The 18,087-nt window shown below is 46.3% G+C and overlaps 3 protein-coding genes across 5 annotated transcripts in view; 1 reads left to right on the top strand and 2 right to left on the bottom strand.

The window, feature by feature from the left end:
• lcor (ligand dependent nuclear receptor corepressor) overlaps positions 1–6,251 on the bottom strand; it is a 60,263-nt gene extending 54,012 nt beyond the window's left edge. The window contains exon 1 of the mRNA XM_084006070.1: positions 6,117–6,251. Coding sequence (XP_083862196.1) covers positions 6,117–6,213 — 97 coding nt within the window. The 5' untranslated portion in view covers positions 6,214–6,251. The remainder of the gene's footprint in view (positions 1–6,116) is intronic.
• Positions 1–18,087, bottom strand: part of hoga1 (4-hydroxy-2-oxoglutarate aldolase 1) — a 154,630-nt gene that overhangs the window by 111,190 nt on the left and 25,353 nt on the right. The gene's annotated exons all lie outside the window — the stretch shown is intronic.
• Positions 10,546–18,087, top strand: part of LOC311011252 (MORN repeat-containing protein 4-like) — a 12,302-nt gene continuing 4,760 nt past the window's right edge. The window contains exons 1-3 of one of the 3 annotated variants that reach the window (XM_084006087.1): positions 10,546–10,667; positions 12,428–12,499; positions 16,671–16,785. In XM_084006087.1, the coding sequence (XP_083862213.1) occupies positions 12,433–12,499; positions 16,671–16,785 (182 nt within the window). In that variant the 5' untranslated portion in view covers positions 10,546–10,667; positions 12,428–12,432. Of the gene's footprint in view, positions 10,668–12,421; positions 12,500–16,670; positions 16,786–18,087 lie in introns of all 3 variants that reach the window. The other 2 variants (XM_084006086.1, XM_084006088.1) reach the window with 2 other exon arrangements.

The following is an 18,087-nucleotide window of genomic DNA, read 5'->3' on the forward strand; positions in this document are numbered from 1 at the left end:
TTAATAATAAGGCTTCATCACTTCACTCACTGATGGTGAGCAGGCTCTCTCCACTAAAGACCCACTTTACTGCTACATATGAGTCCTGAGTTGTGTTGCTGTTTTATTTCATTTATTTATTTGATTTTATTGTAATTTTACTGTTTTTAATTTATTGTTTTTACTCTTATATTCTTCTTGTTGTCCAGCACTTTGACGGAAAGTGCTTTATAAATACATTTATTATTATTATTATTATTATTATTATCGCAACAAGTCTTAACCCTATTCGCACCGATCAAATTCTCACTAGAAAATATAAATACAACACACACACACGGGCGTGTTCCTATCACTTTGGAGCAAAACTTCCCTAAAACATGAACTTAAATGGTTTACACACACACACACACACACACACACACATGCTCCTCCATGATCAAATACTCTGAGAAGCAGATTGTTCATACATGACCTTCCACACAAAAGCAGCCATTATGGAAGAATAAGAAGGAATTCACTAAAGGCAGGCACAAGTAAACATTCCTGCTGCTCTGAGGCCTTGACACCTCTCACCAGCGCTGTGTGTGTGTGTGTGTGTGTGTGTGTGTGTGTGTGTGTGTGTGTGTGTGTGTGTGTGTGTACACTCCAAACACACACTCCATATCGTGCATGAACCCACAAGGCGTCAGTATCCAAAGAACTACTAAGGAGGTCAGGTAGCTCACATGACAAAGGAAACACACACACACACAATGGAACGCTTACATAAATTTTGGTTCGAGTCCGGGACACCGTGTACAAAGTTTAGTTTAAGGAAATGGAGGACTTTGGTCGCTGCTGAGGCCGAAGACGAGGAGAGAGAGAGGCAGAGAAAGGGAGGGAGAGAGAGAGAGGGAGAGAGAGAGGGGGGGAGAGGCAGAGAGAGAGAGGGAGAGAGAGAGAGAGGGGGGGAGAGGCAGAGAAAGGGAGGGAGAGAGAGAGAGAGAGAGAGAGAGAGGGAGAGAGAGGCAGAGAGAGAGAGGGAGAGAGAGAGAGAGGGGGGGGAGAGAGGGAGACAGAGAGAGTGAGAGGGAGAGAGAGGGGGGGGAGAGAGGCAGAGAAAGAGAGAGAGAAAGGCAGAGAGAGGGAGAGAGAGAGAGAGAGAGGGGGGGAGAGGGAGAGAAAGAGAGAGAGAGGCAGAGAGGAAGAGAAAGAGAGGGAGAGAGAAAGGCTGAGAGAGGCAGAGAGAGAGGGGGGGAGAGGGAGAGAAAGAGAGGCAGAGAAAGAGAGAGAGGCAGAGAGAGAGAGAGAGAGAGGCAGGAAGCTGGTTTGTTCTTCTTTGTTAAACGTCCTCCGTTTAAACGCTGGGTTTATTGTTTATGTGTTTATGGATAAACGTACGCCGATCCACAAACCATGAACGTGGTCGCACACGAACAACAAACAGAGGATAGAAATAAGGGTCACTGAAGTAGATGGTAAATGGTCAAACATTAAAAACGTTATTTAATTATATTAAACATCTTCCAGCAGAACGGTTTGTCTGTTTGGTTTCGAGGGAGAATACAAAAGAAGAGAATCTAAGACATTTGTGGGGGTTTTTAGACTTAAAATCTCAAAGAAAATCCACACTGAACTCCTTGCTGTTTCAGACGTGGAGGAAGGTTGGTGGTTATCAGCAGAAGTCAAATATCAACCAGCTGATAAACAGCACTGTTACGCCGCCTCAGCATTTCAGCTCATTCTGTGTTCTGTATTTAACGTTGATGTGATATTACTATAACTATCATTTTGGAGCTTCTTGGATGACGAGATGTGAGGAAGACAACCATGAACAATAAAAACCTATTATTTTTGTTTTTCCATTTGATATCATATAAAACATCATTTAAATGGTTGCAGACTGATCCATATGTTAAATGCAGGTTTGGCCAGTTTCAGCAACAAACTTTTTTTGGTCTCTGATTTGGCTATAATTAATAGCTTCCTGTCACGTTCACCGTGAATAAAAGCTCCCTGGGGAGGAAACGGAATAAACTAAAAATACGCCAAAGATTCAGAAAAAAAAAGTTGCCAAGACTCAAAACTTTGTTCCTTTAAAGCCGTCGCTCCGCTTTGACGCGGACGCATTAACAGCCGGCGTGAAAACAACATGAAATGTTTTTTCTTTTTCTTTACTCCTCAGAAACAAATTCATGCTCGTGGGATGAAAAACAAGCCGGTGGGTAAACCGGAGCGCCGGCGGTTCGAGTCCCTCTGGCAGTCGAGATAAAGGTGCGTTGTTGTGTTTGAACGCTCGGCGGGACGACGGCGGGCACTCGGCGGACGCTGCCTGGATAAATGAAGGTTCACACACACACACACACACACACACACACACACACACACACACACACTAACACACACACACACACACCTTCTGTCGACATCGCTCGGTGCCAGTGGTGTATTTTGCTTTTCCACAGATTGTAGCCCCCCCCCCAAAAGAGAGCAACCCTCCTCCCACGAGACCTCCTGGTTGGCATGGATCGGCCCCCGAGATAGCTGCACACACATGACCGTTGGGGGACGGGGGAGACGGGGGGGTGCATGCATGTGTAATGAGGACGCCACAGAGATTTACAGCGTTGGCATCGGAGCGATGGATCGCTGCCACGTTTTGTTTTCCTTTCAGAAAGCTCATGAAAAGAATTAGCAAGATGAGAAAGTGGCAGCAGATCTCTCGGGGCGTCCATCTGTCCATTACCGAAATAACAGCCGTCCGCTTGGAGAGGGAGGGGTCGGGGGGCTGGCTCTATAGACACGATGAGACAAGGATTTGACTCCGAGTATTGTGGGTAATCGAAGGATGGATGCACAGATAGACACTATGAACCAAGATGGTTGATCTTTCAAGATTCAAGCCTTGATTCTGATGTTAATTCATACGATGATTTAGACGATTCAAGCAATGATTTCGACGTCGATTTCGACATTGATTTCAACGTTGGTTTTAATCATGATTTAGGCTATGATTTGGACGATTTAAGCAATGAATTAGATGATTTAGGCATTGATTTAGGCATTGATTTCGATGATGATTTCGGCGATTTAAACAATGATTTCAGTGATGATTTAGGCATTGACTTCGATGATATTAATGATGATTTCGACATTGATTTCAGCGTTGATTTTAATGATTTAGACGTTGATTTCAGTGATGATTTAGCATTGATTTCGATGATGATTTAGACGTTGATTTAAACAGTGATTTCAGTGATGATTTAGACGATGGTGTAGTCCGGCAGGCAGAGGACCAACCACCAGGATCCTGTTGACCCTGAGCAGCGTCTGACTGAGGTAAACAACAGCTATTTTATTGAGTTTCCTTGAGGTGAAGTGAGTAGATACGAGTTCCCTCTGGTAAATTCTATATACACTGCGTTTGAGGTTGAAAGGAGTAAAAAAAAAAGATTGCCGTACTATAAATTACATTTTGAATATGTCTGTTCTGAGCCCTTTGTCGCTCCAAAAAAAGAAAAATGACAGCGCTTTTTCAAATAAATCACAAACACTTGAAGCGTATGTTTAATTCAGAGAACCTTCCATCATGACCTGAACAACCAAACAAATAAAAGAGCCGCGGCTGCATCAGAGCCAACATAGCACATTTTAACATTCAGATCGGCTTAAAAAGATGCCGATAAGCAGTCGAGCCCCAATCTTTTGCCTCTGGTTGGAAGTGAGTCTCCAGATCACCGTGGAGAACTTTGGTCAACGTAACACCGTAACAGCCCCCCTCCACCTATCTCTCGCTCAACCGGTGGCATCTCTCTCTCCTTCTCCCTCCCTCCCTCCCTCCCTGCTATCAAATTAGCTGCAGTCTCTTACCAGAATATGTGCCAAAGGAATCAGCAGTTGGGCTCTAATTGCTACCGGCTAATAACGTTAACCTTTCTCTGGCACACAGGTCCTACTTTATTATCGCTACACGGCGGCAGCGGCGAGGCCGGTGGCATCCACCGGCTGCATCCTGTCACATCGCCTTAATAAACTTCCACTTTTGTTTTGAAAGGATCACGATTAATAACAAGAGGTTCGGCTCACGACTTTAAAATACATATTTTCATGCTGGATCAAATCAAAAGTTTGAAGGGTTTTTTTAACCGTGTGACAAAAACAAAACTGTTTCCCCGAGACGAAACTATTTATCGAGTAATCAATTATTCTTTTTTTAAAAAGCCATTAATGCATCGTTCAAGCACACATTCCCTCGCTGAGGCTGCTCTTCTTTGTCTCAGACGATGGGGAATTATTTGCAATATTAATGCGACACTTTGACATGCCGTTACTGTTTTTCAGCTTTTAGGTCTCTTTTATTTTAGAAAACAAATTCTTCCACTGGTCAGAAGACAAACGTATCTTATGATGTTTCCAGTTTCAACCGTGAGAAATTAGCCCTTGAACGAATTAACTCGGAGACCAGAGACGAAGAGAGTACGACAAAGGAGCACACGGTAACCACACACACAGAGGGCTCCCCGTAGAGACGGAGCGATCTGTGATGCTGGTGATGATATCAGTCCGATGTCACACTTCTGTCCACTCCAAAAAAAAGGAGGCCAAGTGATTTTTTACTTCACACTAAAACCATTAAAAGGCCACTAATTAAACCGGGTCACTGCTTTTAAATGTATTTATTTATTAATAATCTCAATGGAAAAGTAAAACCCCACATGGAGTGATGGAAGCAGGAAAAGCCTTTTGTTTACATGCTGATTTGTGATTGGTGGCGGCTTTCTGCCGGCTTTCTGCCGGGAGGTCAGAGATTACAGAAACCTTTTAATGTAACACCGAGGCGGCGGAGCCTCATTAGGAGGTTTTCTTTACTAAAATGCGCTCGGAATCAGGCCACGCGGGTCATTACGCGGCGCTCGGATGGGTAAGTAGGTGACAGTTCAACGCGCAACATCTGGACGCAGAAGTGCGTCCAAAAACAATAAATAAATATATATAAGAAAAGCCAGATTAGGAGCCGAGGGAGAGACCCGGAGAGGTTAGCAGATCAGAGGCGAAGAGTGGATGATAATCTTGACATAACATCGGGATGGGTCGATGTAACCGGATTAAAGCGAGCTAATGAAATACACCAGGAATGGAGGAGTGATGGAGGAGGGAGGAGTGGGGAGGAGGGGGAGGAGGGGGGGGTCCAAAATAAAAGCAGACATGAAACTGATGAGAAGTCAACAACTGAATCTTCCCCAGTTTGTCCAACAAGACAAAAGACTGACACGCGCACGCACGTTCGATGCCGAACGTAAACATTTTTTCCTCCCTTTCCTTTTTATTTTTATTATTTTTTTAATAATAATCAAAAACTGCGCAGGACAGAGTTTTGTTTCCGCCGCCAGCAGCGCCGTTTCAACAAGTCCCGACCCCGGTGTGAGAGTCGGGATCTCCCCGTAGACCACCTCACCCCCCCAACCCTAAAATACAAAATTATTCCCCCTGACATTTCCCCCAATGCAGCAATGCGCGCTCCCAAAAGCCGATTTCCAGGGAAGTGGAGGAGGGGGGGAGGGGGGGCCATGTTTGGACATTGAGAGCGCGCTCCCTCCCTTCACCAAAAAAAATCTCAACCACAGCGGCGGCGCGCACGCGGGCACGGGCCTGCCTATAGCGGGGAAGCCGATTGGCCGAGGCGCAGCTCCTCTGCACACGTGACTCGCCTTCCGCTTACAATAAATAAACAGCCATGAAATAATGTATAAAAATATATAGTCGCCCCCCCTCTCCTCCTCCCCCCCCCCGCCCCGGCTCCAAAGCAGCGAGCCCGGGGATGAAACCAGCAGGTTCACAGGTGACACGCGCAACCCGTGCACGCGACACACCTGTCAACATGCTGGGCACGAGCCCGAAAACTTAAGCTTAAGCTTATCTTTTTCTCTTTTTTGGGGGGGGGGGAATGTGTCCAGCGGGAGGCGGGCGGCGCTAGGGAACAGCCGCGCGTCACAAAAACACTGACAGCTTCATGTAGGAGCCTGTAGGTTGTTGAGCAGCGGACGTTATGGCGCTCTGCTCCGCGGAGGGAGAACACAGCAAAACACACCGCCACGCCGGACCTCCGCACACACGCACACACACACACACACACGCACACGCCAAAGCGAGCTTACCTACACAGTGAATGAGTTTGTGCCTCCAAGAGTCAAGTTCCTGCCGAAAGCCGCGCCTCTCTACCGTGCATTGCTGCCTTTTGCACAGACTCGCCATTTTCTGTCGGCCCCTCCCGTGGGCGCGCACATACTGCTGGGTGCTTCCCTGCGCGCACGTCACCGGTGCTTTTTATTCTAAGGGCTGGGTGGAGTGAGATATGAGGGGGACGGGGCTGCAGCATCCCCCTTTCTATAGCGCTCGTTTGTCCCACCCACTCCTCCTCCCCTCCCCCCTCCCTCCCAGCATCTCTGCGCGAGCATGTGCTGTCATTGGTGGTTTAATGGGATGTTTGTCTGTTTTTAATGGCGTATAGGGTCCGGCACATGGCGCCCGGGCTCCAAATTTGACATGGCTTAGAGCTTATGTGTGTCAAAGGGCGCGAGGCTGTGCCGGGGATTTAAAATGCACATAAAGACGCAGCATTGTTTAAACCAACAGACACCTCCCAACGCACAGTAAATAAAGCACAAGGAGGCATTGTTGCCCCCCAAAACAAAACTGCCCCAGTGTCATTTTGTGGAAATCAAAGCCTTCAGCTCTTTGATGTAAACACACCCAGACTGTCTGAGGAGAGAAACCCCCCATAACGTCTCCATACGTCTTTTACCAGGAAACACTGTGACATCACTCACATTCATGTCCACTAATTTCTAATATTCAAATTAAAGGATTACTACAAGTTCTCCTTTCAGGGATTATGTTGCATTTCCACGCTGAGTGCTATAAATTAATTAATGTAATGTAATATTGGGCGAACTGAGTTTTTTTTTTTTTGGGGGGGGGGGGGGGGGGGGGGCATCAGGATGTACCAACACTGAAGAGGCACGATGATCATTAACATTATTTCTGCAAGATTTATTTCATTCTTTAAAAGAAAATATAAAAGAAAATCTCCCTTAAACACAATAAACTGCCTGTTGTTGTCGGTTTGTTGCAGAAAAAAAACATCCTGTCAACAATATTTGTTGCTTCACCGCGTGGCCTCGTTCATCTGCGTCCAACAGAAACCTGCTCCAACGTGATTGGTCGGCACAACGCCAAACAGAATCCAGAACTAAAATCTCGTCCTGACGCCTAAAACTGTTTATAGAGATGAAACAACACTATAAAGCGAATGTTGTCCTTTACGTTGTGTCCTTGTGTGAATCTATGATACCTTCTCAGGTCGGCTTCAGGGGGCTTAAATCCAGAGAATACAGGTGCTGTGGGAGACCTGTGGAAGACCTCCAGACCGGTCTCGCTGCCGGTCCTGTTGATGAACTTCTCCGCTGATGACTAGTTAAAGAAAAACAAAGGCACATGCAGGTTATTATGGTGTTGTTACTTCTGCAGGATTAACTACAGAGCAGGAGGCAACCTCCAGTTCTGAAAAGTGAAGCCAATGCTGAAGTGCCTTGAACTGTCATTCTCTCTGCTGGCCACCAGGGGGCGACTCCTCTCTGGTTGTATAGAAGTCTATGAGAAAATGGTCCTACTTCTCTCTGCTGGCCACCAGGGGGCGACTCCTCTCTAGTTGTATAGAAGTCTATGAGAAAATGGTCCTACTTCTCTCTGCTGGCCACCAGGGGGCGACTCCTCTCTGGTTGTATAGAAGTCTATGAGAAAATGGTCCTACTTCTCTCTGCTGGCCACCAGGGGGCGACTCCTCTCTGGTTGTATAGAAGTCTATGAGAAAATGGTCCTACTTCTCTCTGCTGGCCACCAGGGGGCGACTCCTCTCTGGTTGTATAGAAGTCAATGAGAAAATGGTCCTACTTCTCTCTGCTGGCCACCAGGGGGCGACTCCTCTCTGGTTGTATAGAAGTCTATGAGAAAATGGTCCTACTTCTCTCTGCTGGCCACCAGGGGGCGACTCCTCTCTGGTTGTATAGAAGTCTATGAGAAAATGGTCCTACTTCTCTCTGCTGGCCACCAGGGGGCGACTCCTCTCTGGTTGTATAGAAGTCTATGAGAAAATGGTCCTACTTCTCTCTGCTGGCCACCAGGGGGCGACTCCTCTCTGGTTGTATAGAAGTCTATGAGAAAATGGTCCTACTTCTCTCTGCTGGCCACCAGGGGGCGACTCCTCTCTGGTAGTATAGAAGTCTATGAGAAAATGGTCCTACTTCTCTCTTGATGTATTATCTCTGTAAACATTGTAAACATGAGTTTATGGTCTCAATCTCTAGTTTCAAGTCTTCTTCAATCCAGCATGATGTTCATTTAGTACATTATGGTCCATTTAGAGTCCACCAGACCAGAAAGCAGGGGATGCTTTGGGGGCGGGGCTTACCTGCTGATTGACATGTCGCTACCACGGCGACGCTAACAAACAGGTAAGTGGAACGGTGCCATTTGATGTAAAAACCCTAAAAAAAAGCTAAATCATCTTTATCATACAAAATAATCTTGTTCTACATAAACTTTTTTCTTTTAACAATTAAATTAAATTTGTATTATATTTATAAAGTAGGGCTGCACGGTGGTGTAGTGGGTAGCACTCTCGCCTCACAGCAAGAGGGTCCTGGGTTCGATTCCCGGGTCGGCCCCGGGTTCCTTCTGTGTGGAGTTGGCATGTTCTCCCCGTGTAAGCGTGGGTTCTCTCCGGGTTCTCCGGCTTCCTCCCACAGTCCAAAGACATGCAGGATGGGGATAGGTTAATTGGTGACTCTAAATTGCCCGTAGGTGTGAATGTGAGTGTGAATGGTTGTTTGTCTCTACATGTCTCCCTGTGATAGACTGGCATCCTGTCCAGGGTGTACCCTGCCTTCGCCCAATGATAGCTGGGATTGGCTCCAGCCCCCCCGCGACCCTAAATACAGGATAAGCTGTAGAAAATGGATGGATGGATTTATAAAGTATTTCTTATTTTCTGTAATATACATTTTATTGTCATATATTCAGATATGCGATAATAACTGCTGGTTAACATGTTTGTGTTTGATCATGTGACGAGACTTAATAACTAGTACCCAGCATGCAATGGGGCATCTTCTTACGCTTTGGATGTCTGTCTCCACCCTCGATGCAGGTCGCTGCTCAGCAGGAAGCAGCTGGGGCAAGGATGCAACCGGACGCAGGAAGTACAAATACATGTACTTTTCAGGTATCTTGTACATGAGTATTTCTGTTTCTGACAACTTTGTACTTTATTTCCCTACATTATAAAACAAATATCTGTACTTTTTCCTCCTCACATTTTCAAAACAGGCTCGTTAATTTAGTTTTAATGCATTTGAGGGATTATTATTGATTATTATTATTATTATTATTATTATTATTATTATTATTATTATTATTAATATGACACCAGTAGAAATGTCTTTCATAGGGATCGTTTTACTTTCTACTTTGAATACTTTTACTTGAGTAAAGAATTTGTACTTCTACTTTTATACCAGAGTATGTTTGAACACTGTTTGACACCAAACCAACAGCAGCGGTGAGAATATGCAGAAAGGTTTTATTTATATTTTTATTGTTGGTCGTATAATATTTATATATAAACTGTTTTCCGGCCGATGTTTAGTGTTTATTCTCGTCCCTGGCTGTAGTTTCTTTTTCTGTCTGGCTTCCTATCTAAGATGTTTATAGATAGATAGATAGATAGATAGATAGATAGATAGATAGATAGATAGATAGATCATATATACAGTATATTATTTAATTGTTATTATATATATATATATATATATATATATATATATATTATTATTATTATTATTATTTTTCTGCTGGCTTGCTTGCTTGTTCTGTTCTTGTTTTGATTTAGCTTGTTTTTTGTAAAGCGTTTTGGAGCACCTGGAAAAGCGCTATATATAAAACTTTAAAAAGTATTATTATATATGATGTTAAAAGGCTGTTGTTGATCAAATACTGATTTCACTGTTTCGTATTAATTATCATGATTAGTTAAACCTATTGTTGGATCCTAGAAGTGAGAATCATTTAATTAATTTGGGTCACCTTGATATTTTTTTTCTGAGCTTTTACCTGAATTAAAGCTCCCCATTTAAACGACCCCTCAGCGCACAGCTGTTTTCTGCGCATGGGCAGAACGATAAATCAAGTTCCATAAAAACTCGCCAAAACGCGGGACTAATCACCAAATTGAAAGGCGGAAGTGACTCCGCGTCGTTACGAGGGGAGCCTCGCTGCCGGTTAACGACACCGCGGAGGGCGGGGAGCTGCATTAAAACAAACGCACCGGCCAAGGACGGCCGCTCCGACGGGGGGGGGGCACTCCCGCTAATTAACTCGTTGAACCCGCTGCCCTCGACGAAGATGTCTGCCGCGGAGAGAGAAGGGGGGGGGGGGGAGCGGCCAATGAGAGGACGCCTTGGAGTCGGGGTGGAAGGCGCGTCAGCCAATCAGGACGCGGCTCCTTGCGGGGAGAGACGCCGAAGCAGCTCCGCGGAGGGAACAGCAGCTCCGAGGAGGAGGAGGAGAGGGACGGAGGAATCCTCCAGCTGCCGCGTTGCGTTCAGGGATGTAGAGGAAAACACAGGACAGTTGTGCTTTTAATAAAACAGGTAAAACCGTTTATTTACTTTTCCTCACTGTGTGTGCGCGCGCGCGTGTGTGTGTGTGTGTCAGCGCTGACAGCGTCATGCCGGCAGGATGAAAGGGATTAGGAGCGCCGTTACTGTGGCAACATTAGATGGAGGGACACAGGCTCCGCCCCCCCTCCCCCCAGTCGGATGTGACAGCCTGATGTGTATCACAGCAATTATGTTACTGCATGAGACCAGAGTAGAGACCAGAGTCAGGGTCTCAGAGCCTCTTCAGAGTCCATAAAGACCAGAGTAGAGACCAGAGTCGGGGTCTCAGAGCCTCTTCAGAATCCATAAAGACCAGAGTAGAGACCAGAGTCGGGGTCTCAGAGCCTCTTCAGAGTCCATAGAGACCATAGTAGGGGTCTCGGAGCCTCTTCAGAGTCCATAGAGACCAGAGTAGAGACCAGAGTCGGGGTCTCAGAGCCTCTTCAGAGTCCATAGAGACCAGAGTAGAGACCAGAGTCGGGGTCTCAGAGCCTCTTCAGAATCCATAAAGACCAGAGTAGAGACCAGAGTCGGGGTCTCAGAGCCTCTTCAGAGTCCATAGAGACCAGAGTAGAGACCATAGTAGGGGTCTCAGAGCCTCTTCAGAGTCCATAAAGACCAGAGTAGAGACCAGAGTAGGGGTCTCAGAGCCTCTTCAGAGTCCATAGAGACCAGAGTAGAGACCATAGTCAGGGTCTCAGAGCCTCTTCAGAATCCATATAGACCAGAGTAGAGACCATAGTCAGGGTCTCAGAGCCTCTTCAGAATCCATATAGACCAGAGTAGAGACCATAGTCAGGGTCTCAGAGCCTCTTCAGAATCCATATAGACCAGAGTAGAGACCATAGTCAGGGTCTCAGAGCCTCTTCAGAATCCATATAGACCAGAGTAGGGGTCTCAGAGCCTCTTCTGAGTCCATGGAGACCAGAGTCGGGGTCTCGGAGCCTCTTCAGAGTCTATAGTGATCAGAGTAGAGAGGATATAAAGGAGGTCACTGATTGGCTGAAAGTTACACCTCAGGCTTCTGAAGGTACGTGTCCACGGGTGATTTTAAACGCGAGTGGACGCGCCGCTTGCCGGTATTGCACGCTAGTGGGCTGCCACGAGAGGATGATTGACAGGCGCTCTCCTTGCTACAACCACTTCATGGCTGCACCTGATTGGACGATCGCTTTGACTGGTGGCCTGCTGCTCCGGAGTTCACGCAGACCAACATGGCGGCTTGTTTGGAAACTTTCTCTTATTTTATGAAAATAGTTCACCGAAAGGTGTTTCTGAAAGCATTTTAAGTGAGAAATAAGCTATGCAGTTGTTGAATCTGTCTTTATTTTAGATCGACTACATTCAGTTTAGAAGATTTTCGCAAGCGTTCCCGAGGCGGCGAGTCGAGCCCGGCGCCTCTGATTAGCATAAAGTAGATTCACTTCAACTTTATGCAAATGAGGAGCAGCCAACTCGGCGCGCCGTCTCTCGACATTCGCCGCGACGCTACCAGAATGCATTGCACGGCTTTTCACATAGACAATGAATGGGACGCGGAGAAACACCGCTGCCTGTGGACACGTAGCATGAGTTTATCTCACCACTTCTTGGTTACAACGTCCAATCAGAGGTGGGGAAACCAGAGCAGTGGAGGATGTTTAATGTGTGTGTGTGTGTGTGTGTGTGTGTGTGTGTGTGTGTGTGTGTGTGTGTGTGTGTGTGTGTGTGTGTGTGTGTGTGTGTGTGTGTGTGTGTCTCAGCAGTAGCAGGACCCATGACCCTGACACGAGGCTCCTTCAGCTACTCCAATGGCGAGGAGTACCACGGCGAATGGAAAGAAGGCAAGACCGACCTGCTCACCCTTTCACTCTCAACCTCACCCTCTCACCCTCGGTTTCTCTCAGTCTCAACCTCACTCTCTCACCCTCACTCTCACCCTCACTATCTCACCCTCACTCTCACTCTCACTCTCTCACCCTCACTCTCTCACCCTCACTCTCTCACCCTCACTCTCAACCTCACTCTCTCAACCTCACACCCTCACTCTCTCTCCCTCATCCTCACTCTCTCACCCTCACTCTCTCACACTCTCACTCTCACCCTCACTCTCTCACCCTCACTCCCTCATCCTCACTCTCTCACTCTCTCACCCTCACACTCTCACCCTCACTCTCTCACCCTCTCACTCGCTCACTGTCTTGCTCATCCATCTGTCACATTTTTATGCAAGTGTTGTAATGTGATAGATGTGACAGCGTTGGAGGCTCTCATGTTAGCTTTCTTGAAAATGTGAACGGGTTCATTAAATTGACTTAATATTCTGCGTGTCGAGGCTTCATGTTGAATAATAATAAACCATAAGATTGTCATCAGGTCATCATCACCTCCTTATATGGTGCTTCAGGGGCGGGGTTTATGCTAATTGCAGCGGTCGGTTTACGATTGATGAGCATACATATGATCCAATCGGAGGTCATCGTGGCGTTCGTGAATCCGGAGGTTTTCAGTGATTTATGTTCAAATCTACCATTTCATGAATGAGACTTCTGAATCCAACGAGCAAGAAGAAAAAAACGACCTGAAAAAAATGTGTAAAACTAAAGTTTGTAGCTAAAAGAAAATGTGCACCTCGACACACAGAGTCCATCTGGTGGCGGCGAGGCTGATATCACACCACGGAAACTCGTCTGACAATAACACTCAGACGACCTTCAGGGCGGCGCTCAACAACCAGGACAGGTTTGGCAGCGAAAGGAACATATGTTCTCCCCTCCGCCAGCACAAAACTGGTTCTAGTGAACAGGGTGGTTTAGTGAACAGGGTGGTTTAGTGAACAGGGTGGGTTCTAGTTAACAGGGTGGGTTCCAGTGAACAGGGTGGGTTCTAGTGAACAGGGTGGTTTAGTGAACAGGGTGGGTTCCAGTGAACAGGGTGGTTTAGTGAACAGGGTGGGTTCTAGTGAAGAGGGTGGGTTCTAGTGAACAGGGTGGGTTCCAGTGAACAGGGTGGTTTAGTGAACAGGGTGGGTTCTAGTGAACAGTGTGGGTTTCAGTGAACAGGGTGGTTTAGTGAACAGGTTGGGTTCTAGTGAACAGGGTGGGTTCCAGTGAACAGGGTGGTTTAGTGAACAGGGTGGGTTCTAGTGAACAGGGTGGTTTAGTGAACAGGTTGGGTTCTAGTGAACAGGGTGGGTTCTAGTGAACAGGGTGGTTTAGTGAACAGGGTGGGTTCTAGTGAACAGGGTGGTTTAGTGAACAGGTTGGGTTCTAGTGAACAGGGTGGGTTCTAGTGAACAGGGTGGTTTAGTGAACAGGGTGGTTTAGTGAACAGGGTGGGTTCTAGTTAACAGGGTGGGTTCCAGTGAACAGGGTGGGTTCCAGTGAACAGGGTGGTTTAGTGAACAGGGTGGTTTAGTGAACAGGTTGGGTTCTAGTGAACAGGGTGGGTTCCAGTGAACAGGGTGGTTTAGTGAACAGGGTGGGTTCTAGTGAACAGGGTGGTTTAGTGAACAGGTTGGGTTCTAGTGAACAGGGTGGGTTCTAGTGAACAGGGTGGTTTAGTGAACAGGGTGGGTTCTAGTGAACAGGGTGGTTTAGTGAACAGGTTGGGTTCTAGTGAACAGGGTGGGTTCTAGTGAACAGGGTGGTTTAGTGAACAGGGTGGTTTAGTGAACAGGGTGGGTTCTAGTGAACAGGGTGGTTTAGTGAACAGGGTGGTTTAGTGAACAGGGTGGGTTCTAGTGAACAGGGTGGGTTCTAGTGAACAGGGTGGTTTAGTGAACAGGTTGGGTTCTAGTGAACAGGGTGGGTTCTAGTGAACAGGGTGGTTTAGTGAACAGGGTGGTTTAGTGAACAGGGTGGTTTAGTGAACAGGGTTTTACAAAGTTTGGTGTTTTTGCGCAGGTTTAATGATAACCATAGAACGTGTGATTTAGTGAACCAACACAGATGAACCTCGCAACCAAAAAACGCAGCGAGAAACGCTTTAACCCTTTGACGTTTAACCCTTTAACGCTTTAACGGCGCGGTGAGAAAGCAGGACGTGTTGTTTTGGTTTAATCGTTATAGATATTACTGTTAATATGTCTCCCCTCCTTCATCACAGATCAGGTTCTTCTGTCATTTCTGTCGTGTGTGTGTGTGTGTGTGTGTGTGTGTGTGTGTGTGTGTAGCCCTGTGTCTCTCCGCCTCCATGCTGACTCCCTGTTTGCACACAAACAGGCCGGCGTGTCGGACGGCAGTTTACGGTGTCACATGAATAATAGAGCGAGGAGCGCCGGTTGAGGACCGGGTGGGGGCTGGGGGGCCCAGCTGGGCTGTCGGGTTACAGGAAGTCGGCCGGGTTCGTCCATGAGGCCGCCGTCCTTTGCCCCCTTAGGGCGCGTTCAGACGACCTTTCCGTTGACGGACTGGTGCCGGCGAGGGAAGGCGTGTCTGGTTCATGGGGGAGATGCCTTTGCGGACGCAGCCAGCAGCCGCTGAGATCGCTTCCCGGCTACTTCCGGCTCCCGTATTATTATCATGCAAAATGGACGAGTAGTTTATTGCATATATTTGCATTGCAATCTGATTGGCTGATGCCTGGTGCCTGAAAGGATGGAAGTTGAAATCTCAACTCGGCCAGACGGACCGCGGCCTCGTTGACTCGCCACAGATTGTCAGATTCTCGGAGGCCGTGACGTTCTTGCCTCGGGGCTCTCGGTCACTTTGTCAACGCTCCCGAAGGCTGAAGAGTTGGATCTACACACACACACACACACACACAGTGTACCCGGGATGCATCAGAGGATGGTGGAGTGGATCTCCTACAGATCTCCAGTGATCTCTCCTGCTGGGATCAGGTCCAGAGCAGCACATTCAGATCCCCGACAGATGGAAGCCTAATTTACTTTGCCGTTACTGGGAGTGAGCGACAACACTCACCCTTCGTCTCACCCCCCTGCCAGGCAGCCTGCCCCCCCTCCTGTAAATCCCCCCACACACACACAAGCTTCATGCCACTTAGCGAGCTCACAGTAAATCCTATTCCTTGCTTACAGCTGCTCTGAGGGACCCGGGACCTCCTCAGACCTCAGACCGTGTCCAACTCCCCCAAAACCCCGCCAGGCCTGCTAATGGAGGCTGACGAGTCCCTCCTCGGACCGCCACCCCCCCCACCCGGTCTCGAGCATTAGTCGCAGAGTTAGAGGCAGAATTACACTTTTATTTCAGGAGGCGAAAAAAAAAATCACTCACACACCAGTAAGGAAAAATAGTCATGGTCCAGTTTGGAGGTTTAAAACCACCGGCTGGTAGGTATGTGTATATATATATATATATATATACAGTTTATATATATATATACAAATGGTTCAGTCTTCAAGGACAGGAACAAGTGGGCTTGATTGATTTCATTCTTCTTCTCACAAGTTCAATCTTCCAATTTATGGTCCATCCTTGAGAAACCCGGTCCGAAGCTTTGTCTGCAGCATGAAAACGCTTTTTAACATCATCCATTCATATTCAAACGGGATTCTTAGAAGCTTACAGCGTTTTTATTTTCCCTATTTGTCTACGTTGGGTTATTTTTAATTCATAATGCTTGTCTGCATCTTGAATATTTAATTCATGGGAACAATGTGAGACCGAGGTTGGGAAAAAACATAAAATTACAAAGAAATTTAATAAATAGAAGGTGACAAGAACCGGATCTTAAAGAGTTTAAATAATCGAAATATAAATAACAAGTTTATATTCACAATTGTGTTTATGTTGACCGGTATACCTTTTAAACATAATCACTCAGAAGCGTTTTGAGCAATAATCCTGCAAAACGTTTAGTTATATAGAAAACTTACTTTGCAAAATGTTACTTTTTATTTAAGTGGAAGAACACTTTGTGAAGATGTACGTATCTGATATTTGTGATATTTTTGTGATATTTGACCTCAGCTGTGTGTGTGTGTGTGTGTGTGTGTGTGTGTGTGTGTGTGTGTGTGTGTGTGTGTGTGTGTGTGTGTGTTTGCCACCACAGGTCTGCGTCACGGTCTCGGTCAGCTGACCTTCAGCGATGGGACCTGCTACACTGGACAGTTCGAGAACGGCCTCTTCAACGGCTGTGGGGTGCTGGTGTTCCCCGATGGATCCAGGTCTGTGCTTCACCTCCTGCTCACCTGACCTTTGACCTTTTCAAAACTAAATCACTTTTGACCCCGATGTCAGACTAGTTTAATTCCTTTTCAACAGTTTGTTTTTAAATTCATTGCAGTTTCTGTTAAATTTGGTTTATTTTGTTTTCAAAGGCTCTAAATTGAGAGCCTAGATCCATGAGCGAGGGATTGAGTCCACATGGCTCTCAACATGGCTACTATTGAGCCGGTGGCTAGCAGCTAGCGGTGCAAACAAAGGCAACAGCCAGAGGGTTGGCGCTACGTTGCCATGACGTTATCAGCTGTAACCGCAGTGCAGCACAGCTTCCACAAGCTAGCCAGGGATGCACGCTCACGTGCACTCACAGGCACGCTCACGTGCACGAAAGGGCATGCGAGGCCGGCCCGGCGACATAAACAAAGCACAGAGACGTTGTGATAACAACACACACAGAGGGACAGCAACTTCATTCATACTCAGGTCAACGTTCCTCCTCTTTATCTTTACTTTATCTTTATCTACTAGTTTAGGTATAGATAGTTGTTCAATAGGGGAATTCGACTTGATGTAGCCGCCTGCAGCGCGCTACCTAACGTGATGTATTGTGGGTTGAAAGTGATGCATGATGGCTAGTAGCTACAATAAAACCACACATAGTTGCCATCTCACTGTACATTGTATCCATTTAGACAAACAATATTTTCCTGTACAAAAATATGAACTAAATAAATTTGAAGATAAGGATTGAAGTTTTTTTTTTTTTTTTTTTTTACAGAGAAATGTGTCTGAAAATTATCAACTAGTATATGGTTTATCTAAGCAACTAGTATAGGGTTTATCTAAGCAACTAGTATAGGGTTTATCTAAGCAACTAGTATAGGGTTTATCTAGGTAAACCAGGCAAAAACACATGGTATCCACGAGAGCCACGCGTGCTGTGTAGCTGCTGATTTAGAGTACTGACACCTTTTTTATTCCAATTCAAGCACTGTTAATGCTCTGAATATCAACTCTAGCACCTTGAAGATTAACCGGAAAATGTTTAACTTCCAGTTTGACATGTTTACTTTGGGGCTAAAACTTCATTTATTTGATTCATTTATTCTTGTTATTATAAAAATGTACCAGCGTTCCATCACTGAATCCTCCGAATTCTGAATTTCAACCTTTAAGATCAACGAGGTACAGGTGGCCTCAGAATTCCAAACATTTAATTTATCAGCGACATAAAAGTCTTGAGGACTAATAGCAGAAAAACAAAGAAAAATCCTCTCTTCTGAAACTTGTGAGTAGTTGGAGTG

The sequence above is a fragment of the Eutrigla gurnardus genome (assembly GCF_963514095.1).
Source record: "Eutrigla gurnardus genome assembly, chromosome: 3".
NCBI lineage: Eukaryota > Metazoa > Chordata > Actinopteri > Perciformes > Triglidae > Eutrigla > Eutrigla gurnardus.